At 42.4% G+C, this 17982-nt stretch overlaps 1 protein-coding gene and 1 pseudogene across 1 annotated transcript; one reads left to right on the top strand and one right to left on the bottom strand.

The window, feature by feature from the left end:
* Positions 1-331: 331 nt before the first annotated feature.
* On the bottom strand, positions 332-4811 carry Rps3a-ps12 (ribosomal protein S3a, pseudogene 12; annotated as a pseudogene).
* Positions 4544-17441, top strand: Lox (lysyl oxidase). Its single transcript, NM_001414003.1, is given in 7 exon segments — positions 4544-5425; positions 5746-5854; positions 7091-7228; positions 9141-9297; positions 12480-12575; positions 12925-13040; positions 14408-17441. Coding segments are annotated over 7 exon segments (1236 nt in total). The 5' UTR covers positions 4544-4812; the 3' UTR covers positions 14415-17441.
* Positions 17442-17982: the final 541 nt, after the last annotated feature.

Raw genomic sequence — 17982 nt, 5'->3', positions numbered from 1 at the left:
TTCCTTAGAGGAATAGGATGTGTACTAAACTTCTGAACCATCTCTCCAGCCCCCAAACAAAGGCAGTGAAGCTCACACTCTGTTCCCTTGATTATGGAGTTATCGCTCTGTTTCTGGTAACTCAGAGGTCCTGCTCTACAGTCGTACCTTTCTGAATAATTCAGAATTGTGAATAATTTCTGAATAATTGTGAATATAAAGTTGCGTAGTAAATTCTGGAGACATGGCCCTTTTAACTTTTCTTTCTTTTTCACAGTAGGACTTTTTATTTGTCTCTAATTAAAGTCTGGATTCTAAACAGATTCTTGGACCCAGGTTCGAATCCATCAGCTCATTCAACTTCCACAGCTGCCTCACCGTCGCCGTCACTGTAACCGTCACTGTCACCATCAGTAGTTTCCCCAGAACTACCCCCTTCAGCATGGCTCTCCTTGAGTTCTCTCAGCTCAAACATGGAGTTCTTCAGCATTTTTACCTTTCTAATGAAGACATCATGGAGAGAGTAAACCGACAGGAGTGTTTTCTCTGTCTTTCCCATTGCTCTCTGTGACCATTTTATTCACCACTTCCTTCAAGCCATTTGCAGTCTCCAGTCATGATCTCATCTTTTTCTTCCAGGTCTGAGTGACCTGCTGGTGCTGCACACAGGACCCCTTACATATCTGCTTGCTACATTTGCTTTAAGCCAAGCCAGAATGGACAGAGCAAAGAACCATCAGTTGTCTCGACACCAGCATGAGCTCTAATCATAGTCTGGTCAACTGCTTTTTGACCATGGGACACATTTTGTCCTGGGTATGATCCATGCCATGGAAGTTAGCCAGACGGTGTTTGCCCTGCACATCTTTAGTAACTAGCTTGAATTTTCTAATATGCACCTCTCTTATTCTGTAGATCAGCAAAGCTTACCTCAAAAAAAAAAGACCCTTGAGGCCATCAGATGCCATTTCGGTTCCTTGAATCCTTGTGCCTAGTGTTTCCCCAATGCGTCCAATATTGGACATGGCCAGAGGTTTCATATCGTACCAATCTTTCTTAGAAAATCATCAAGCACTTCCTTCTTAGCTCCCTCCTTTACCAGGTGTGTGTTCTTGCTGACCACGATGGTGCTTCTCAGAGAACCACATGGAAAGTACAGGCAACTTGCCAGAGAACTTAGGTGAAGCGGGGCAGGGCTAATTTAGAACTTGCTTTCAAAAATCAAAAAGAATTTGGATGATTCCCGCTTTTATGGCATATACCATAGATCTGTCCACAGAAAAATGGTCTCAAGTGGGGATCAGCTGTGTATCTTATCAAAGTTAAAGAGCTGGGGCATCTTGATACAGCTACAGTTATCATCATCGTTGTAATCGCTACTAGTATTATTTGTATTAACTTTACTGGTGAATGGGATGAGACTGGTTTATCTAATTTTGAAAACAGAAGTTTTGTCGCTGAGAAAAGAACACAATGTGTAGCTACATGATCTCACCCCAGGGTCACAAACACTTTCTATTGTCCTCAATGTGGTGGCCACATGTTTCCTTTCTTTCATTTTCTCCCAGCTAGCTAAGTCTTAAGCAAGAGACTTTGGAGGAAATGAAAGAGGGACAAAATGAACTATTTTCTCTTCTCTTGTGGCATTTAGAGTATGTGCCAATGGGTTGGAGTGGTGTGTATATGTGAGCACGTGTGTGTTTAATAAAGAAAATAAACAAAAGACATTGTTACTGCTCTGACTAGTTATTTCTGTTTTCATGAAACAGTTTTAAATCTTTTGAAGCAAACTGGGAGAAAATGACCAGTCTCATCTACTACAAAGGATCATGTGTACATCTCACTTGTATAGTACACTACCCTGTAAAGTGTATGTGTTCATGAGATACTGTAAAATAAATGTGCAATGGGATTTCACTGATGGAAAAATACTTAAAAAGGGAAAATTGTTTTCTGTAGGTGTCGCCTTGTAGAGACACAAAAAGTTGACCAATATTTTAAAGCCAAGCTCAAGGAACTATTTCTTCAATATTAATGGTCATAATGAAAACTTGCAGTGAATGGATTGAAAATAGGATACACTGGATAGTCAAGAAAATCAGAAAATGTTGAAACTTGGAAAAATACTTTGAAGACCATCCATTTGGGTTAATTGTTAAATCTTACCAAGAACTGAGAGCCAAAGAAAATAAAATACACGTACAAAGAAACACCTCTCCCTTCCCTTAGTGCTCTCTGTTCCCCTCACCTCCCCACCTTCGTTTTTTTCTTCACTCCCCAAATACCAGAACTGGAAACAAAGGTAAGTTAGCTGAGATTCAGGACAAACTTTCTACCCTCCCCATAGGAGCAACTTTGTGCTTATGCTCTAAATTGACCTCCATAGAAGAAGTCTTTCCCCAGAAACATGTGGTCAAGTAATAACCACCCCGGCCATTCCCTTCTGGAGAGAAACTGTCATGGGCAGATGTAGGGCCTGTTTCAGATGAGAGATAATTATAATTAGTCTCTTCCCATGTCTCCTTATATTTCTTTTGTCTATCAAAATTATATACATCTGCTTTTTTCTTTTTTTAAAACTCTAGCTCCCTTACCTGGTCTAGAGAAATCCAGTAGTTAATTGTAAGCCTTGAAGATATCCAGTAAAATGACAACTAGTGTTATCTTAGACATAGCTTTGTTCAGAAAATAATTCACTGTTGGCTTGCATGAGGGAATTTGTTCTTAAAATTTATCTTCATCATATAAGCAGTAGATTTGCCACATGTGGGCAAAATTCTGTATCAAGGAAGGTATGGGGTCATGTGAGGACTCCATCAAACTTGAGCCCAAAGCCAGGCTCCTTGCCCTGGACTCGCTGCCATGTGATTTAACTTAGCTGAGAGAAGCACCCAGCCTCCTCAGCGTCAAGCAGGATTCTTCAGTGGCAGAAGACAGAAGCTGACAATGTTAATCCACAAAAGAATGCACTAGAAAAGTCTGGAGGAAAAGCTAAAGACCCAAGACTTGTCTCTTTTTCTAGCAGTGGGAGGAGGAATAGTTTTGACCGTGTGACCACCTTAACATTCAGATCCTAGGAAGACAATTTAATTAGGGCAAACCCAGGTCTCACAGCCAGTTCTTGAAGTGAAGAAATCCCACAAATGCCCTTTCAGTCTGACCATACTAGTAGGGGTCTGAGGCGGTCCAGGCAGAATTTTAAAAAATATAAAAACAGAAAGAAAAGGGAAATGGATATAGGATATTGGTGGGAGGCAGTCAAACCAACAGATGTCCACCTCCCCACCTCATGGGATGATCATTTATGGAAAGACAGAGTCCCTGAGGTGAGTATTAAGTGTGTCTAGACCGCAGCTCAATGATGGAACCGAAAAAAAAAAAAAAAAAGGATACTAAAATCTGGCGTTGCCTCGGAGTCTAATCAGACCACTTGGTAGCATTTTTTCCCTTTGAATTCAGTCCAGAACCTCCCAGACCCTGAGTAGGATGTGAGCAGCTGCTCTAGTAAGCATGGCAGTTGCAGATTACCCTCCTACTCAGCCTCCTGGCCACACCCACTGCTTTCTTTGTGCTAAACCCTGAATTCAAAGGCTTTTTCTCTTGCAACACCTCTGTTTAGATTGGAAGATGAATTAAAAGCGGCTGGATGCTTTATTGAATTTCAATATTTAACATCAGTAATTTGATTTTAAAATGTGAAGTCAAACCTCCTTATTAGACACAAGAGAAAGCAAGAAGTCAGATTAAAAAAAATCTACTTGAAGGGGCCTCTAAGCACTGCCTTGCCCTGCTAGCTCTCTGGTACACAGTAGGGATGAAAGAATTCTTGTCACTTAAAGTGCAAATTGGACTGATTCTTTTAAGACAAAATAAAGGAGGTGTGGGGGGGGGAGTCGGCTTTACTCACTTTTTCAACGTAGCAAGCTTTGTTCCCTGTAAATTTTCACTTTGGTTATTAAAATATTCACTGTAGGAAACAGATTTGTAACCCATTTCTCATATTACCTACAGGCAGAAAAACAAAATTTGATATCCTGGGGTTTATTCGCTGAGGGCGCTTCCCATAAAAGTGGGGTGAGTGTGCATTGGGAAATTTGTCTGGTTAACTCCTTTATGGATAAGCGTTAGTCACAACCTCCCCCATCCCAACGCACACATTTTGGCCCTCATCGCTCTCCCCACCTCCTGCTTCCCGCCTCTCCAGGGCTGGTGACCTAATAGCATTTTTCTTCATGCATATTTTGGCTTGGGCCCATGGCCTGGCTGCCTTCGTCTGTCTGAGTCTTTTGAAATTCCTGCATGTTCGGCCCAGATTAAGTCGAGTGTGTCTCAGGATGTGTGTTCCGTTTTGTTCTTTCCCCTTAACTCTCCCTGTGCAACGTGTCTGGGGAGGAGGGGAGGGGGCGGGGAGGGGAGGGAGGGGCAGAGTGGTGGAGCTGTCCGCCTTGCACGTTTCCAATCGCATTACGCGAACAAATAGCAGAGGGGCAGCGGGGGCCAGAACGGCTTGTGTAACTGCAAACTTGTCAGAAAGTTTAAACTCTCTCCTCCTTCTACTTCAGACACTGTGCGCTCTCCCGGACCGTCGTGCGCCGCTCCCCGTCGCCTTCCAGGACTGGGAAAGGGGAGAGGAGGACGGTGCCACGTCCGACGGCCTCCTGGGCTGGGGGCAGGGTCTGCCGCTCGCCCTTGGCACCAGTCCCTGCGACCCATCCCCGAGCCTCGCCCTCCTCCCTGCTCGAAGAGGTCTCCCTCCTTCGCGGGATCTGAGTCCCTGTCTTCATTTTTCTCCTAGCCACGTCCCTCCCCGAGAAGGGACGAGCCGGGAGCATCATGCGTTTCGCCTGGACCGTGCTCTTTCTGGGACAGCTGCAGTTCTGTCCCCTTCTCCGCTGCGCCCCGCAGGCCCCGCGCGAGCCTCCCGCCGCCCCCGGTGCCTGGCGCCAGACAATCCAATGGGAGAACAACGGGCAGGTGTTCAGTCTGTTGAGCCTGGGGGCGCAGTACCAGCCTCAGCGACGCCGCGACTCCAGCGCCACTGCCCCGAGAGCCGACGGCAACGCTGCAGCACAGCCACGCACGCCCATTCTGCTGCTGCGTGACAACCGCACTGCCTCTGCCCGTGCGAGGACTCCAAGCCCATCTGGGGTCGCCGCGGGTCGTCCCCGGCCCGCAGCCCGCCACTGGTTCCAAGTTGGTTTCTCGCCGTCGGGGGCCGGCGATGGAGCCTCAAGGCGCGCAGCGAACCGGACTGCGTCGCCACAGCCTCCGCAGCTCAGTAATCTGAGGCCACCCAGCCACGTAGATCGCATGGTGGGCGACGACCCCTACAATCCCTACAAGTACTCCGACGACAACCCCTATTATAACTACTATGACACTTATGAGAGACCCCGGTCCGGGAGCAGGCACCGACCTGGATATGGCACCGGTTACTTCCAGTACGGTAAGAACCCCTAGGTCCGCGGTAGGTACCCGCCACCCTGGCCACAGGTCAGTGCTGTCTAGACGTGGCGGTCTGGGCGCGGCGGCGGGATCCGGTCCCGCAGACTCAACACCACCACCCCCGCCCCCAATCCTGCCCCGCCAGCGCTGGAATTTGATGGAAACCGCGCTCCTGGCTCCAACAGCTTCCTTTTCCCTTTCCTTCCTAGCCCCAATTTTCCCTGCTCTTCCACATACTCAGCCCCACCCTGCAGACTTGAAGGGCGAAAGGTGACAAAAAGGGTCTAGGAGTCAGAGGTCATCAGCTTGTCTTATCCTTAGGTCTCCCGGACCTGGTACCCGATCCCTACTACATCCAGGCATCCACGTACGTACAAAAGATGTCTATGTACAACCTGAGATGCGCTGCGGAAGAAAACTGCCTGGCCAGGTATGTGTTTCCACAGCCCGGTTCCAGGTTTTGATCCTGGGATCACTCTGGTGCCTAGTTTGTTCTGCTATTCAGCGCAGACAAGGACTAGGAAGTGGGACAAGGGCTGGGAAGTGGGACGTGACCTCCTGGGCATGCTGACTTGGAGAGCGAGTTAATTTGGAATGTTTTTATGGGTACCGCCTCAGTGAGAGTCACAAATAGGGGGAGGGGGAAGAAAACCCTTATTCTGGAGACTGGGTCTCAGGGTCTTTCCCAAGACACCTATTAGGCATTAGCGCCAACTACCTCCAATAACTTTATATAAAACAGAAATTCAACAACACAGTGTGTGTGTCGGGAGTGGGGATCGGGTTTGGGGGGGGGGGGTTGGAGGAAGCACTTATTATTCTCTAATGCTCTAGAAGTGTATTCGACACGGTGCCCCCCGCCTCGATTGGTTAAAAAAACATTCCACACTTCTTTCAGGCCGTGATTAACTGGGTTGTTTTGGTATAAGACCACAGGCAATAGTTTTGTTTTCCGTCAATCCTAAAATAAAATATCTATTCTGGTCTTGGAATTCTCTGATTCTGCGGCTGGCCACCAGCAGGGGGAGCACAAGCTATTTGCATGGTTCTGGTAGTTGGCTAAGTAAAATGGGTCACTAACAGAGCTATAAAAATATAGTAATGGTACAGGGGTGTTTATACGAACCTTCCATGTTGATTTTTTTACTACCGTCGGGCTAAGGAGAGAAATTCAAGCTCTTTTGCGTTCCTTATGGCACGATACACACCACTGAATGCCGAAAAGATACTAAGGAGCACCCTCAGTTTGGTAGTTGTCCAGTATAAAGTTATCCACCTAAAGCTAGGTGTCTTGTTTTAGAATATTTCTCCACTTTATATCATAGACACATCAAGTAATTAATAGACACCTATGGATCTTTTTTGCATGGGGTCATTACTATAGCCATTTTACAGTTTTTAGATGCAGAGTCTCTGCTCTACAATCTTTTTAGGATAAATCTTAGTCTCAGTCTATCTGGGCTTTTACTGTTATCCTTCATTCACTCATGCACCAGATAGTTGCGATGTGTTTATTCTTCCAGGACTGGAGCTCAGGATCTGCTCCTTGACTTAAGAGGCTAGTTGGGGAAGGGGAATGCCAGGAACACGTGACAGCGAGCTGTTCTTCCTATTTTGTGTTGCATCCATGTTCAGTGGATCTAATGGCTCTTCTCTAAACTCACAGTTCAGCATATAGGGCGGATGTCAGAGACTATGACCACAGGGTACTGCTACGATTTCCTCAGAGAGTGAAAAACCAAGGGACGTCTGACTTCTTACCAAGCCGCCCCCGCTACTCCTGGGAGTGGCACAGCTGCCACCAGTAAGTGGATGGGCACCTCAGTACTTCTGGGATGCTCTTAAATTTTCCAGATGATTAGTCATACCTGAAGCTAAGAATGTTAAACCCTAAGATAGCCCCATTCACCACTAAATTCCATCCCCATTGTCTTTTCAGTCGGAAACTGTAAGTCACGCTCAATAGTTAAAACTATTGAAAGGACAGAGAATGGCTGCCAATAGAATTTACTCTTATGTTAAAGTATCCACTATAGGCAAGATCATCTGCAGTTGGTTAGCCTTAAAAGGCATTTAATAAAAGCATGGCATCTTTTACCTAAAGAATTTATAGACCATGTCCAATGAAAGATAGATTTCAGGACCCAATTCACATCTATCTTTTGAAAAGCCCGCATCAGCCCCAGAGTGGCTGCCCTACCCTTTCTAAATGTAATGGTTTTAATTTTTAAATTACATGTGGTTATGCCATCACTTGCCTAGGTAATGTACTCAAGTATTCAATACCAGGAAATCATGATGTGCGGTCTCCCACTTACAGAAATTCAAACCCATTCTCCTTGTAGCTCCTCCCTCACACAAGAAGAACAAGAGCTCAGAGCCTTCTATTTAAGGAATAGAGAAAAGTGGACTTTAGCCACATAATTTACATATGAAAATAGAAATATTTTATTTCAAAATAAAAGTTTGTGCTACTTAAACAATAGAGATAGAAGAGCATGCTGTTGCTCCCCCTTGGTGTTTCCAAAGAGACTTAACAAATGTTGCAACTCTAGTTTTTTGAATCTCATAGCAAGCCCTCCAGAGTATGGTATTTGTTTGAAATCATCATCACATCACCAATACCAGCAGTGGCAGACAGAGAAATATACTAGAAACTGCACAGGTTATAAGCACAGAGAATCAATTGTCTACATTTAATGTTCAAATGTGAACCCTGTATAAAGGAACAGATACCACTGTATCTTTACAGTAAAGTTAAAAGCTTGCAATGCTCTTTTAAAAGCATGTGGCATGAATAGCTCTTTAAGAAGATAAACTTGGGAGCCAGGCATGATAGTACCTGCCTTCAGTTCCAGCACTTGGCTGGCAGGGACAGGCAGACCTCTGAGTTCAAGACTCTACAGAGTTAAGTTCTAGGACAGCAAGAGCTACACAATTTCAAGAGGAAAACACACACACACATATATACACACATACACACACACCACATACACACACCACATATACACACACACCACACACACACCACATACACATACACACACCACACACACACCACATACACATACACACACCACACACACACATACACACACACACCACACACACACATACACACCACACACACACACACACCACATATACACACACACCACACACACACCACATACACATACACACACCACACACACACATACACACACACCACACACACACACATACACACCACACACACACACACACCACATATACACACGTACCACACACACACCACATACACATACACACACCACACACACACATACACACACACACCACACACACACACATACACACACACACACACACACACACACACACACACACACACACACACACTTGGGCCTACAAGAGCACTTGCAGAAGATCCAGGTTCGATTCCCTGTACCCACATAGTGGTTCACAAATCTCCAGTTCCAAGGGCTTGGAAGCCCTCTTTTGACTTCCTCTGGCGCCAGGCACAGAACCTGAGTACATACTACTGGTAGACAAAACATTCACACACATGAAATAAATAAGTCTTTAAAAAATTAAAAACAAGAAGATAAATTTATCCTGCTTTAATTTGTGAGCACAGTACCATTTAATTTATGAGACAAGAAGTTATTTTGCGCGCCCTCATTGTTTTCTCTGCGTGCCACTGACTGCTGTGCCTTTGTTGTGTGGGACATTAGACATTACCACAGCATGGATGAATTCAGCCACTACGACCTGCTGGATGCCAGCACACAGAGGAGAGTGGCCGAGGGCCACAAAGCAAGCTTCTGTCTGGAGGACACTTCCTGTGATTATGGGTACCACAGACGATTTGCCTGTACTGCACACACACAGGTAGGCTGCTACCACAGACACCCAGGGAAAGTGACGGCAACTCCTTGACTGTTTTCTTTCCTCCCGCTCTTCTTTTTTAAAATAATTTGTTTCATTTTAAGCTCACCTTATCAGCGTGGAGAGTAACTGCGAAAAGGCAGATGACTGGGTGGTGCAGATTGCTTTTAAAGTGTTTCCAGCTGTAAGTGTAACCCCTGCTGGAGATCACAGGAGGTCAATGTGGATCCTTGCTACTTAACACAATGAAAAGCAGCTAACTTTCCGAATACACGTGAATGACTGACAACATCTGCCTTCATTCTGTGTCTTTCAATTGGCTACAAGTTACTGTTGGCGATATGCATCTGGTTTTCTCACCTGCAAAACCATTTTGTTATCCATTTTCAAGATTAATATGGAATAGTGCCTAAAGTTAGAACAGAGAGTTGAAGCCAATCTTTTTTTTTAAAATTACTTTAAATGGCATCACTTTTAATAATGCAAATAAGAACAGAGAGACACATTTCTTACTCCACACATGTATATTTAATTTAAACCTCCAGCGTAATTAATGTCAGATGTCCTTTGAATGGATTTGTTTTTAATAGTGCTGAGTTAAGCGCTATTGTATGTCTGAGAATTGGAAAATGTGTGTCAGTTAAAAGCTATGCCAGTAGTTCCATCCAAAACCTTAATTTGTAAAAGGACATTATAATTTTACTCCAGCCCAGCTCTTGGCAAGTAGTTCCTGAATGTACATTACCCAGAGCGCAAAGACATCAGGGCCGTCATCTTGGGAAGCAGATTCCAGGATTGTGGCCGGAAGCTTTTTGGTGACCTACATGTGGTGACCGTTCTTTCCTCTGGCTCAGCTCATCAAAGTGGTTAGAAAGGGAGACAGTTATATTTAACATAGGTTGGGAGGGGCACGACATATGCTTTAAGTGAAAAATGTAACACCCATATATTAAGCATGCACCCCTAAAGAGATGGCTTTCTCATTCTGTGATCACCCCGAGAGACCCTGAAGCAAGCATTTTCCCTCTTCCTACAAGGACACATGCTGATCATCTCTCTCTGAGTTAGAGCACTTGCCCGGGGGATTGTGCACATGTCAGCCACAGAGGCAGAGGCACCCTTATTCACGTGGGCAATCTCACTTTTTTATGTGATAGTTTTCTCTTCTATCCTTCTCTGTGCATGCCTTAAAAATTCTTCACTTGGTTTTGCATTGTAAATGTTTTTAATAGTCTTTTGAACAGACTTCATTTATAGAAAAAAACATTGACATAGGTCCCCTAATATTGACTTTTATTAGTTTTGTTATATGAGGATCATCCTCCTTAAATGTATATAAGCATCTAATTAGGTATAAGTTATGCATACATTATATATAAAATAGCATGTTCTAAGATCACAAATTTATATACAAAATATATGCACAATTAAAAATAGTTACCTCACACTCAAGGACCAAATGCTACAGATAGGTATGTTTTGCTGAGACCAAACAACACATTTAGATAACCTAGAATGAAGTTATATTTTCAATGTTTTTCACATTTGACTTAAAATACATGAAATGTCTACTTGCTTAATGGCCTTGGCAACTTCAGGCATTTGTTCAAATAAGCAAAGCTCAAAATGAACATATTCTGCCAGCTGGTGAATCATAAAGTAACAGTGTCAGCCAGCAATTCACACACACACACACACACACACACACACACACACACACACACACACAAATAGTACTTTTTTTTTTTGGTTCTTTTTTTCGGAGCTGGGGACCGAACCCAGGGCCTTGCGCTTCCTAGGTAAGCGCTCTACCACTGAGCTAAATCCCCAGCCCCACAAATAGTACTTTTAAGATTGTATGACTTAGGCTGCTGACACATTCAAGGACTTGAGCAATTGGCCCTCTAGGTGTAGGCCAACAGGGCTAATGTAAGCATTTTCCAAACACTTTCATTAGTTGACGGTGGCATTACTTATACCTGTCTTTGATGGATGTCTAATCCGGTGCACAATTTCTGTGAGAGAGCAGTAATGGGAATCCGGGCAAATATGGCTCTTGTTCCTGTGGTTCAAGGAATTTTGAGTTGGCCTGGCTATGCTCTCCTGTGCTATTGACAGCAAAATCTCGATCTTCCCAAATCCAGCTGCAGCCAAACCCACATCACCAAAGCACACTGAGATGGTTTTTAGTATCTTTGTTGACCAGAATGACCTTAAGCACCAAAGTGAACTCAAGTGACAACTTTAAAAAACAGGGATGAATTCACACGATTGTCACATACACTGTTGAACCAATTTTGGATTGTCGGAATGAAAATGCAACTGTTAAAAGTTCTCGTGAGGAAATAAGAAGTTACCCATTGCCCCAATAGAAGGAAATTTCTGCAGACTCGTGATAGCAAGGAGCATATGTTCTTGGCATTTTTCTCCTGGAAGCCTTGTGAGACTCCCATTGACTTGCTGGTATGAATGTCTTAGCAAGTGAACTGATGCAGTTTTGACCAGTTCGGGCAGATATCCATCCTTTGGACTCCACGAAGATCTCACTGATAATTTGAGAGAGGGAATATGATAGTTGAGGAAAGGTACCGTGGACCTTCTTTATTTATCCTAAAACCAGCTCAGTCAGTGCCCAGGTGTTTCCCCTGCATCAGTCATTGATCTTAGCCTTGGGTTCCTCCTCTGTATATGGAGATAGTAACACACCTGTCTCATACAGTTGTGAGAACTGGCTTTATGTATTTGAAATGGATTTGGTTAATAATATATGTTAGCTTGACTCTGCCCTTAAGGGGTTGATATTATGATTTCAATTTGGAGCAGAAGAGGATGAAGTCTATGAAGCTACACGAGACAACACGCTATAGACATCCAGAACACAGGAAGGTCACTGCAGGGAGTCTCACTGATAGGACACGACAGACCTTTCTTCCTCGTGGGCTTGCTACTTTTGAATTGTGCTGGACGCCTAATCTGTTGCTTAAAACCATTTCCCACTGGTGACTTCAGAAATAGGGACATTACCTCATGTTACGACAGCTTTCTGAAGAATTAGATATTGTAAGACTGGCTAAGGTGTGTTTTTGTGTCCAATTCTTGTAAGTACTAACCCAACATTTTATTTATAGATATCATATAAGCAGTCTGGCCACACCCTATAATTTAAAATTATTTTCTGATTTCAGGGGTTGAGTCCCGGATGTTATGATACTTATGCAGCAGACATAGACTGCCAGTGGATTGATATTACAGATGTACAACCCGGAAATTACATTCTAAAGGTAGGGCCTCTGATTTACTACATGTGATTTACTACTACAGTTCAATATATTGCTGTTTTCTAGATTCAAATATTAAATTACCATGTGCTTGAAAGTGATTCAATACCTTTCAGGATGATTTTTAAATGGTCCATGGTATGGTTTTTTAAAGGCACTTAGGGGAATTTATACAGCTTCCTTTTGTAATATATCCAGTATGTTTAACTACCTGCTTTACTTAAACTCCTTTTCTTGCTTGAGGTAGCTGAGTCCCTTCTAGCAAACTCACTGTAGCAATGTGGAAATAGGAGGGGATAACAGTATGTATTAAGTATGAACTCTTTCACACCATGCTATTTTTCTTGTTCAGGTCAGTGTAAACCCCAGCTACCTGGTGCCTGAATCAGACTACAGTAACAATGTCGTACGCTGTGAAATTCGCTACACAGGACATCACGCCTATGCCTCAGGCTGCACCATTTCACCGTGAGTATTATTCGGCAAGCCAAGTGGTTTTTGTACTTTTACAAGGAGATTCATAGATGATTTGAAGAAGCAGTACTGATCAGATGGAAATATAAAGTTAATCAAAGCTAATTATTCTTAATAAGATAAATATCATACTTAATCTGTCCGTGAGAAATAAGAAATGCTCAGAGGATGAAAATCTCTCACCTGGAGGACACTCATACTTGCCTCTTATATTCTGACTTTCACCTCCAAATTCAGAAGAAAGAAGGATTTCCTCAGCCCACGACTGGAGAGTGCTTTTAGAGCAGCCTGCAAGTCTGGCCTTGAGAGCTCTGACTGGGAAAGAGCATGGGTGTAGGGCTCAGAGTCATGGGCAACTACAGGGCAGGAGTGAACTGCAGGCAGTGTTTGCAAAGGCAGCTTCCAGTTGGGTTTGTCTGCTCTGGTCCAGTTAACAGAACAACTGAAGAGCAAGCTAAGCCTTGAGTTTCTCTCTGAAGGCGATGAAAAAACCTGAATTTTTTTTGGGCAGGAGTGCAATGCATCTGAAGCTATGTGAACAGTCTGATGGCCACGTGCATGTGACCTCATGCTGTCATTATTGGCTTTCACTGCCCCAGTCCTAACTCTAATGACATGTCACTGTTACGCTAGTACTGGGTGTTTTTCATGCCAGTCAGATATTTGAAACCATTCTGGTGGGATGTAAAACCCACCCAATAATTTGACATGTTCCATTATGTAGCCTCCCCCCTCCTCCGTGTTCCCAGATGCCTTGGGCCCTTCCCACTTCTGCAGTGCTATGACCCAGCTTTCTCCTCATGGAACTTGTTGTGTAGAAATTAGCAGTTTATGATTTGCACCCAAATGCATTCTTCCTTACAATGGCGACCACTGATCACCATTTCAATGTAACGACACGCACTTCGTGGTCTCTGTTCCTATCTCTGCACGTTAATGTGTCATTCTGTACCCAGAAGTATGCAGACAGAGAATGACAAATGCAAGATGGTGCAGAAGTCATGGCAGATGTATCACTCTTGTCCCATAGAATGAGCTCGCCTGCTTGGGTGCTGGGTCATTAAGTCCCGCTTGACGTTTTCTCATTTCAATTTTAGTATTATTCAATTATTTACTTATTTTTTGCCTTTTAAACATTCAGACTGTGGACATCAGACATGTACTTCATATTACTGACATAGTCCTAGCCTCCGATCACTATTAAATCATGTTCTAAGAGTGATTTTACAAGGTGGTAGTTGTTGGGGCAGAGGAAAATCGCTACATCAAGTTTGCAAGGTCTGAGTAAAATGTTATCTGTTGTGCTCACCTCATGATATTATCCTGCTAATAACCTGTCCTATCGTGTTTTCTTAACCTAGGTATTAGAAAGAAGCTCACTTCCCAAAGGATGAAGCAGTACCTGGTGTTTGGACCTATGAAAACCGTAGATTAGCTTAAGTAGGAAGACTTAGATATTTTAAAAGGCAAACGGAAAAACAACAAAGAAGGTTTTGTTTGGACTCTTTCACAACAAATCACATAACTGGATTTTGAGTGTTTAAATCAGCATTAGATTGGCACATTTTAAATACTTATTCATGTTGCTTTATGAAGTAATGGTGTTTCAATTCTGTGGGTGCATAGTGGGCTCTTTCAAAGAATTCTGAATTTCTTACCTTCTTTTGAAATTATAGTGCAAAAAGAAGAGGATATTTTAATGAATGAGCCACAATTTGAACTGATTACTTTCTAAAGTGCAGACCCATGAGACAATGATGATGGGTTTGTATTTGCCTCAACATAGATTGCTTTTTAAAAAGGTGTTCCTATTGTATAGGCAAAAATGGATACACTTGGTGCTGAGGAAGGGTCAAATACCTAACTATTGTTGTCACGAAATATAGGTCTACAGCAGAGAGATGGTGAAGTATATATTCAGATAGTTACATCCCTATATAAAACTATGTTTACATTTTAGATGCTTTTCTTTCTGTTAATTGCTTAATCTCACTCTGACTTGAGTCAACTTCTGTTTTGGAATGAATTAGATAATTCCAGATTCTGGTTTGATAATTGTTGACATTCCCCCCATGCTACTTTTTCTGAGGGCAGAAACGTCTAATGTGACGATCTTCACATTACCATTACGAGGATTCACAGCACAGCGAAATCATTCCGATGACAGGTGTGATAGATGGAGAGCTAACATGCAACTGCCGAGTGTTTCACTGTTAGCCAGAACTAAGTCACTGCCCACACAGCAATTACACCATGAATCTCTAACATCACAACCTTCTTTCAAATACTGTAAAAAAAAAAATACTGGAAAACCTTTTTAGATTTGTTTCAATCTACCACGCTTCTGAAATGTTCAGCTATTAAGGGGAATGTCAATATATATATACAGCCCAAATTAGCGAAGCCCAAATTAGGGAAGCACATAGCATGGCATACTTGAGAGGTTGGCAAACAAGAGGGAAGCAGGTACTTTCTGCAAAAACAGGGACTGTGCGCCACAATGAGACCGCTGTGACCTTACTTCAAACTGTGAAACTGTGTGCAGCTGTAGGATTTGGAGTCTTAAATTCAGAAGGAGCAGAAAGAAAGAGAGTTAGACGTTTGAATTCCTGGTGCTTATGCTGACGTTTTCTCTCATTTGCCAGCATTAAAATCTCAAGTAAGGTGTCTCCTGTGCCAGGACGTGTCAGGTAGACCTTTCTCAGTGAGCTGGAATCCTGCCTTCTGTGTCATAGAGTTGTAAGAGCAGCAGTTTCTACCCATCATGCTGTGTACTCACTGCTGCAGAGCAAGTGGGAGGGGCCAGAGATGGGCCGTCCCCAGGGGCGGATAGCGCGGTACACTTAATTCTCTTCTGCCTGAAAGCACACTTCCCCGTAAGCGAATACAGACAGAACTTTGATTGAGCTGGTATCTGACCGATAGGATTGCTTCTTTGATGTACCTCTTTGACCTAGCTAGCATTTCAGCTTTGATACTGCAGAACGATCTTTTCAAATTATAATCATTCTGATAGAGATATCTTAATAGACGTGCTTTTAAAAACAAAACGGAAACTACTGTCAGTATGAATACTGAGCCAGACTGGCATTCATAGATTTAACAACTTGTATTTCTAAGATTCTTAACTCTATAAAAGTAATATGGCTTTTAGATATATAGGATAATAATTTCAGTGAGACCGTTATCTCTTTACTCAACATTATGTTAGGGACAGTATAAGCCAAGCACTTACCTGTTACACATTGGAGACTAAAACGACTGCCCCCAACCTTAGTAAGTATGAAAACTAGACTCACATTATTTCATTTTTAACTGCTAAAAGTATGTCTATAGAATTTAAAATTTAAGCACTACTATTTGTCCTGGCCACATTTTTCAAAAATTAAGTTAAAAGTTATTAATTATATACAGGTGTGTATTTCTAATAATTAAAATACCTTTCAAATCCATGGAATGTCTGCCTTTTAAATGTAATTTGGGCTTTTTTGTTTGATTCTTTTTCACTTAACTAGCTGTTTATTTGTAAACATTTCTTTCCACGATTTAAAAACACTTCCAATCGGCTTTACTTCCTGATTTAGCACTTCCTATTTTGACCCTTGGGCATCTGTTCTTCGTTTAATTGGTGTAGAATAATGATAAAAATCCCAAGCTAGTCTAACCAAACTGCATTCTTAAGAGTACTAAGTGGGAATGATGCAAAGTTCATCAAGAATTGAAAAGAAGCCGGTCTTTGCACTAAGGAAGACAGCATAATTAAGTCTTCTCGTTGCCATCTGAGTAATATCATGATATGGGGACCGCAGAATCCATCTCCGGTGGGATGATGGTATAGCTTTCCTAGTTCCAGAAAAATCTCCTTCACATTTTATATAATAATTTAATCACAATGTCCATCGAATTCTTCCTTAGGCATTCTTTGTAACAGTAGTGTGCTGCTCTTTAAAATATTAACCTCTGACACATGTGTGAACCTCATTCCCTGTGGTCACTAAAATTTCTTCCCCACTGAGCATCAATCTTTAGCAGATTTTAGGAAAATACTGAATTCTTAGTCAGGAAATATTTTAGGAATAATCTTGCTAACAGTATATTAAGTAATAAAATTACCCACTCTATGTGTGTTTCATTTTTTTTAATTCACATAGACAATGGTTTTTATAAAGCAATGATTTCAATTTTTCCCAGCTACCCAAAGTCCTGGTTAATTTGTGAACACAAATTTTGTTAGCCTTCAAGTTTAAACGGTGCTGAATTGTCTTAACTTGAATGTAAAAATGGATTAAGGCTTATCTCATGGGACACAAACATGTCCCATATGACTGCTTGCTGCGTACTAGGGGACATGCCATTTGGTGTTAAATTGTCTATAATAAAGTTCGGTTTCTCCCAGTTTTTTTTTCTGAATTGTTATTTGTGAACACAATTGTAGCTTGTTTGAGGAGCTTTGATTTTAAATGTTCAGACATAGGCTATTTACCACCTTCTCACACCTTTTTATCATATGCTGTAACTGCACGATTACATAAAAAATAACTTGAGTAAATGATCCCAGTGTCTAACACGGTCATTTGATTGCTGTTACCTACCAAAAAATAAAGTGAATTTCATTTTTGGTTAAAATATCACAGCCATGTATATGGTTGATATTCTTGTTTGAGTGCGTTTTATAGTACATTTTATCTTTGAAATTATAACTACGTAATTGCCCCTTTCCCTTTCTACCCTCCAACCCATCCCTCGCCCTCTCTTAAATTCATGTTTTTTTCTTTAATTATTGTTAGTGCTACACACACACACACATACACACACACACACACACACACACACACACACACACACACACTCCTAAAGACATAAATACAACCTCTCAGTCCATATGCTGTTGCCTGTATGTATATAATCACAGAGCTGACCACTTGGTACTGGCTAA

Source organism: Rattus norvegicus, chromosome 18 (genome assembly GCF_021556685.1).
Source record: "Rattus norvegicus strain SHRSP/BbbUtx chromosome 18, alternate assembly SHRSP_T2T, whole genome shotgun sequence".
NCBI lineage: Eukaryota > Metazoa > Chordata > Mammalia > Rodentia > Muridae > Rattus > Rattus norvegicus.
Note: the sequence above shows the minus strand (reverse complement) of the source record. Positions and strands in the feature narration are given on the sequence as shown.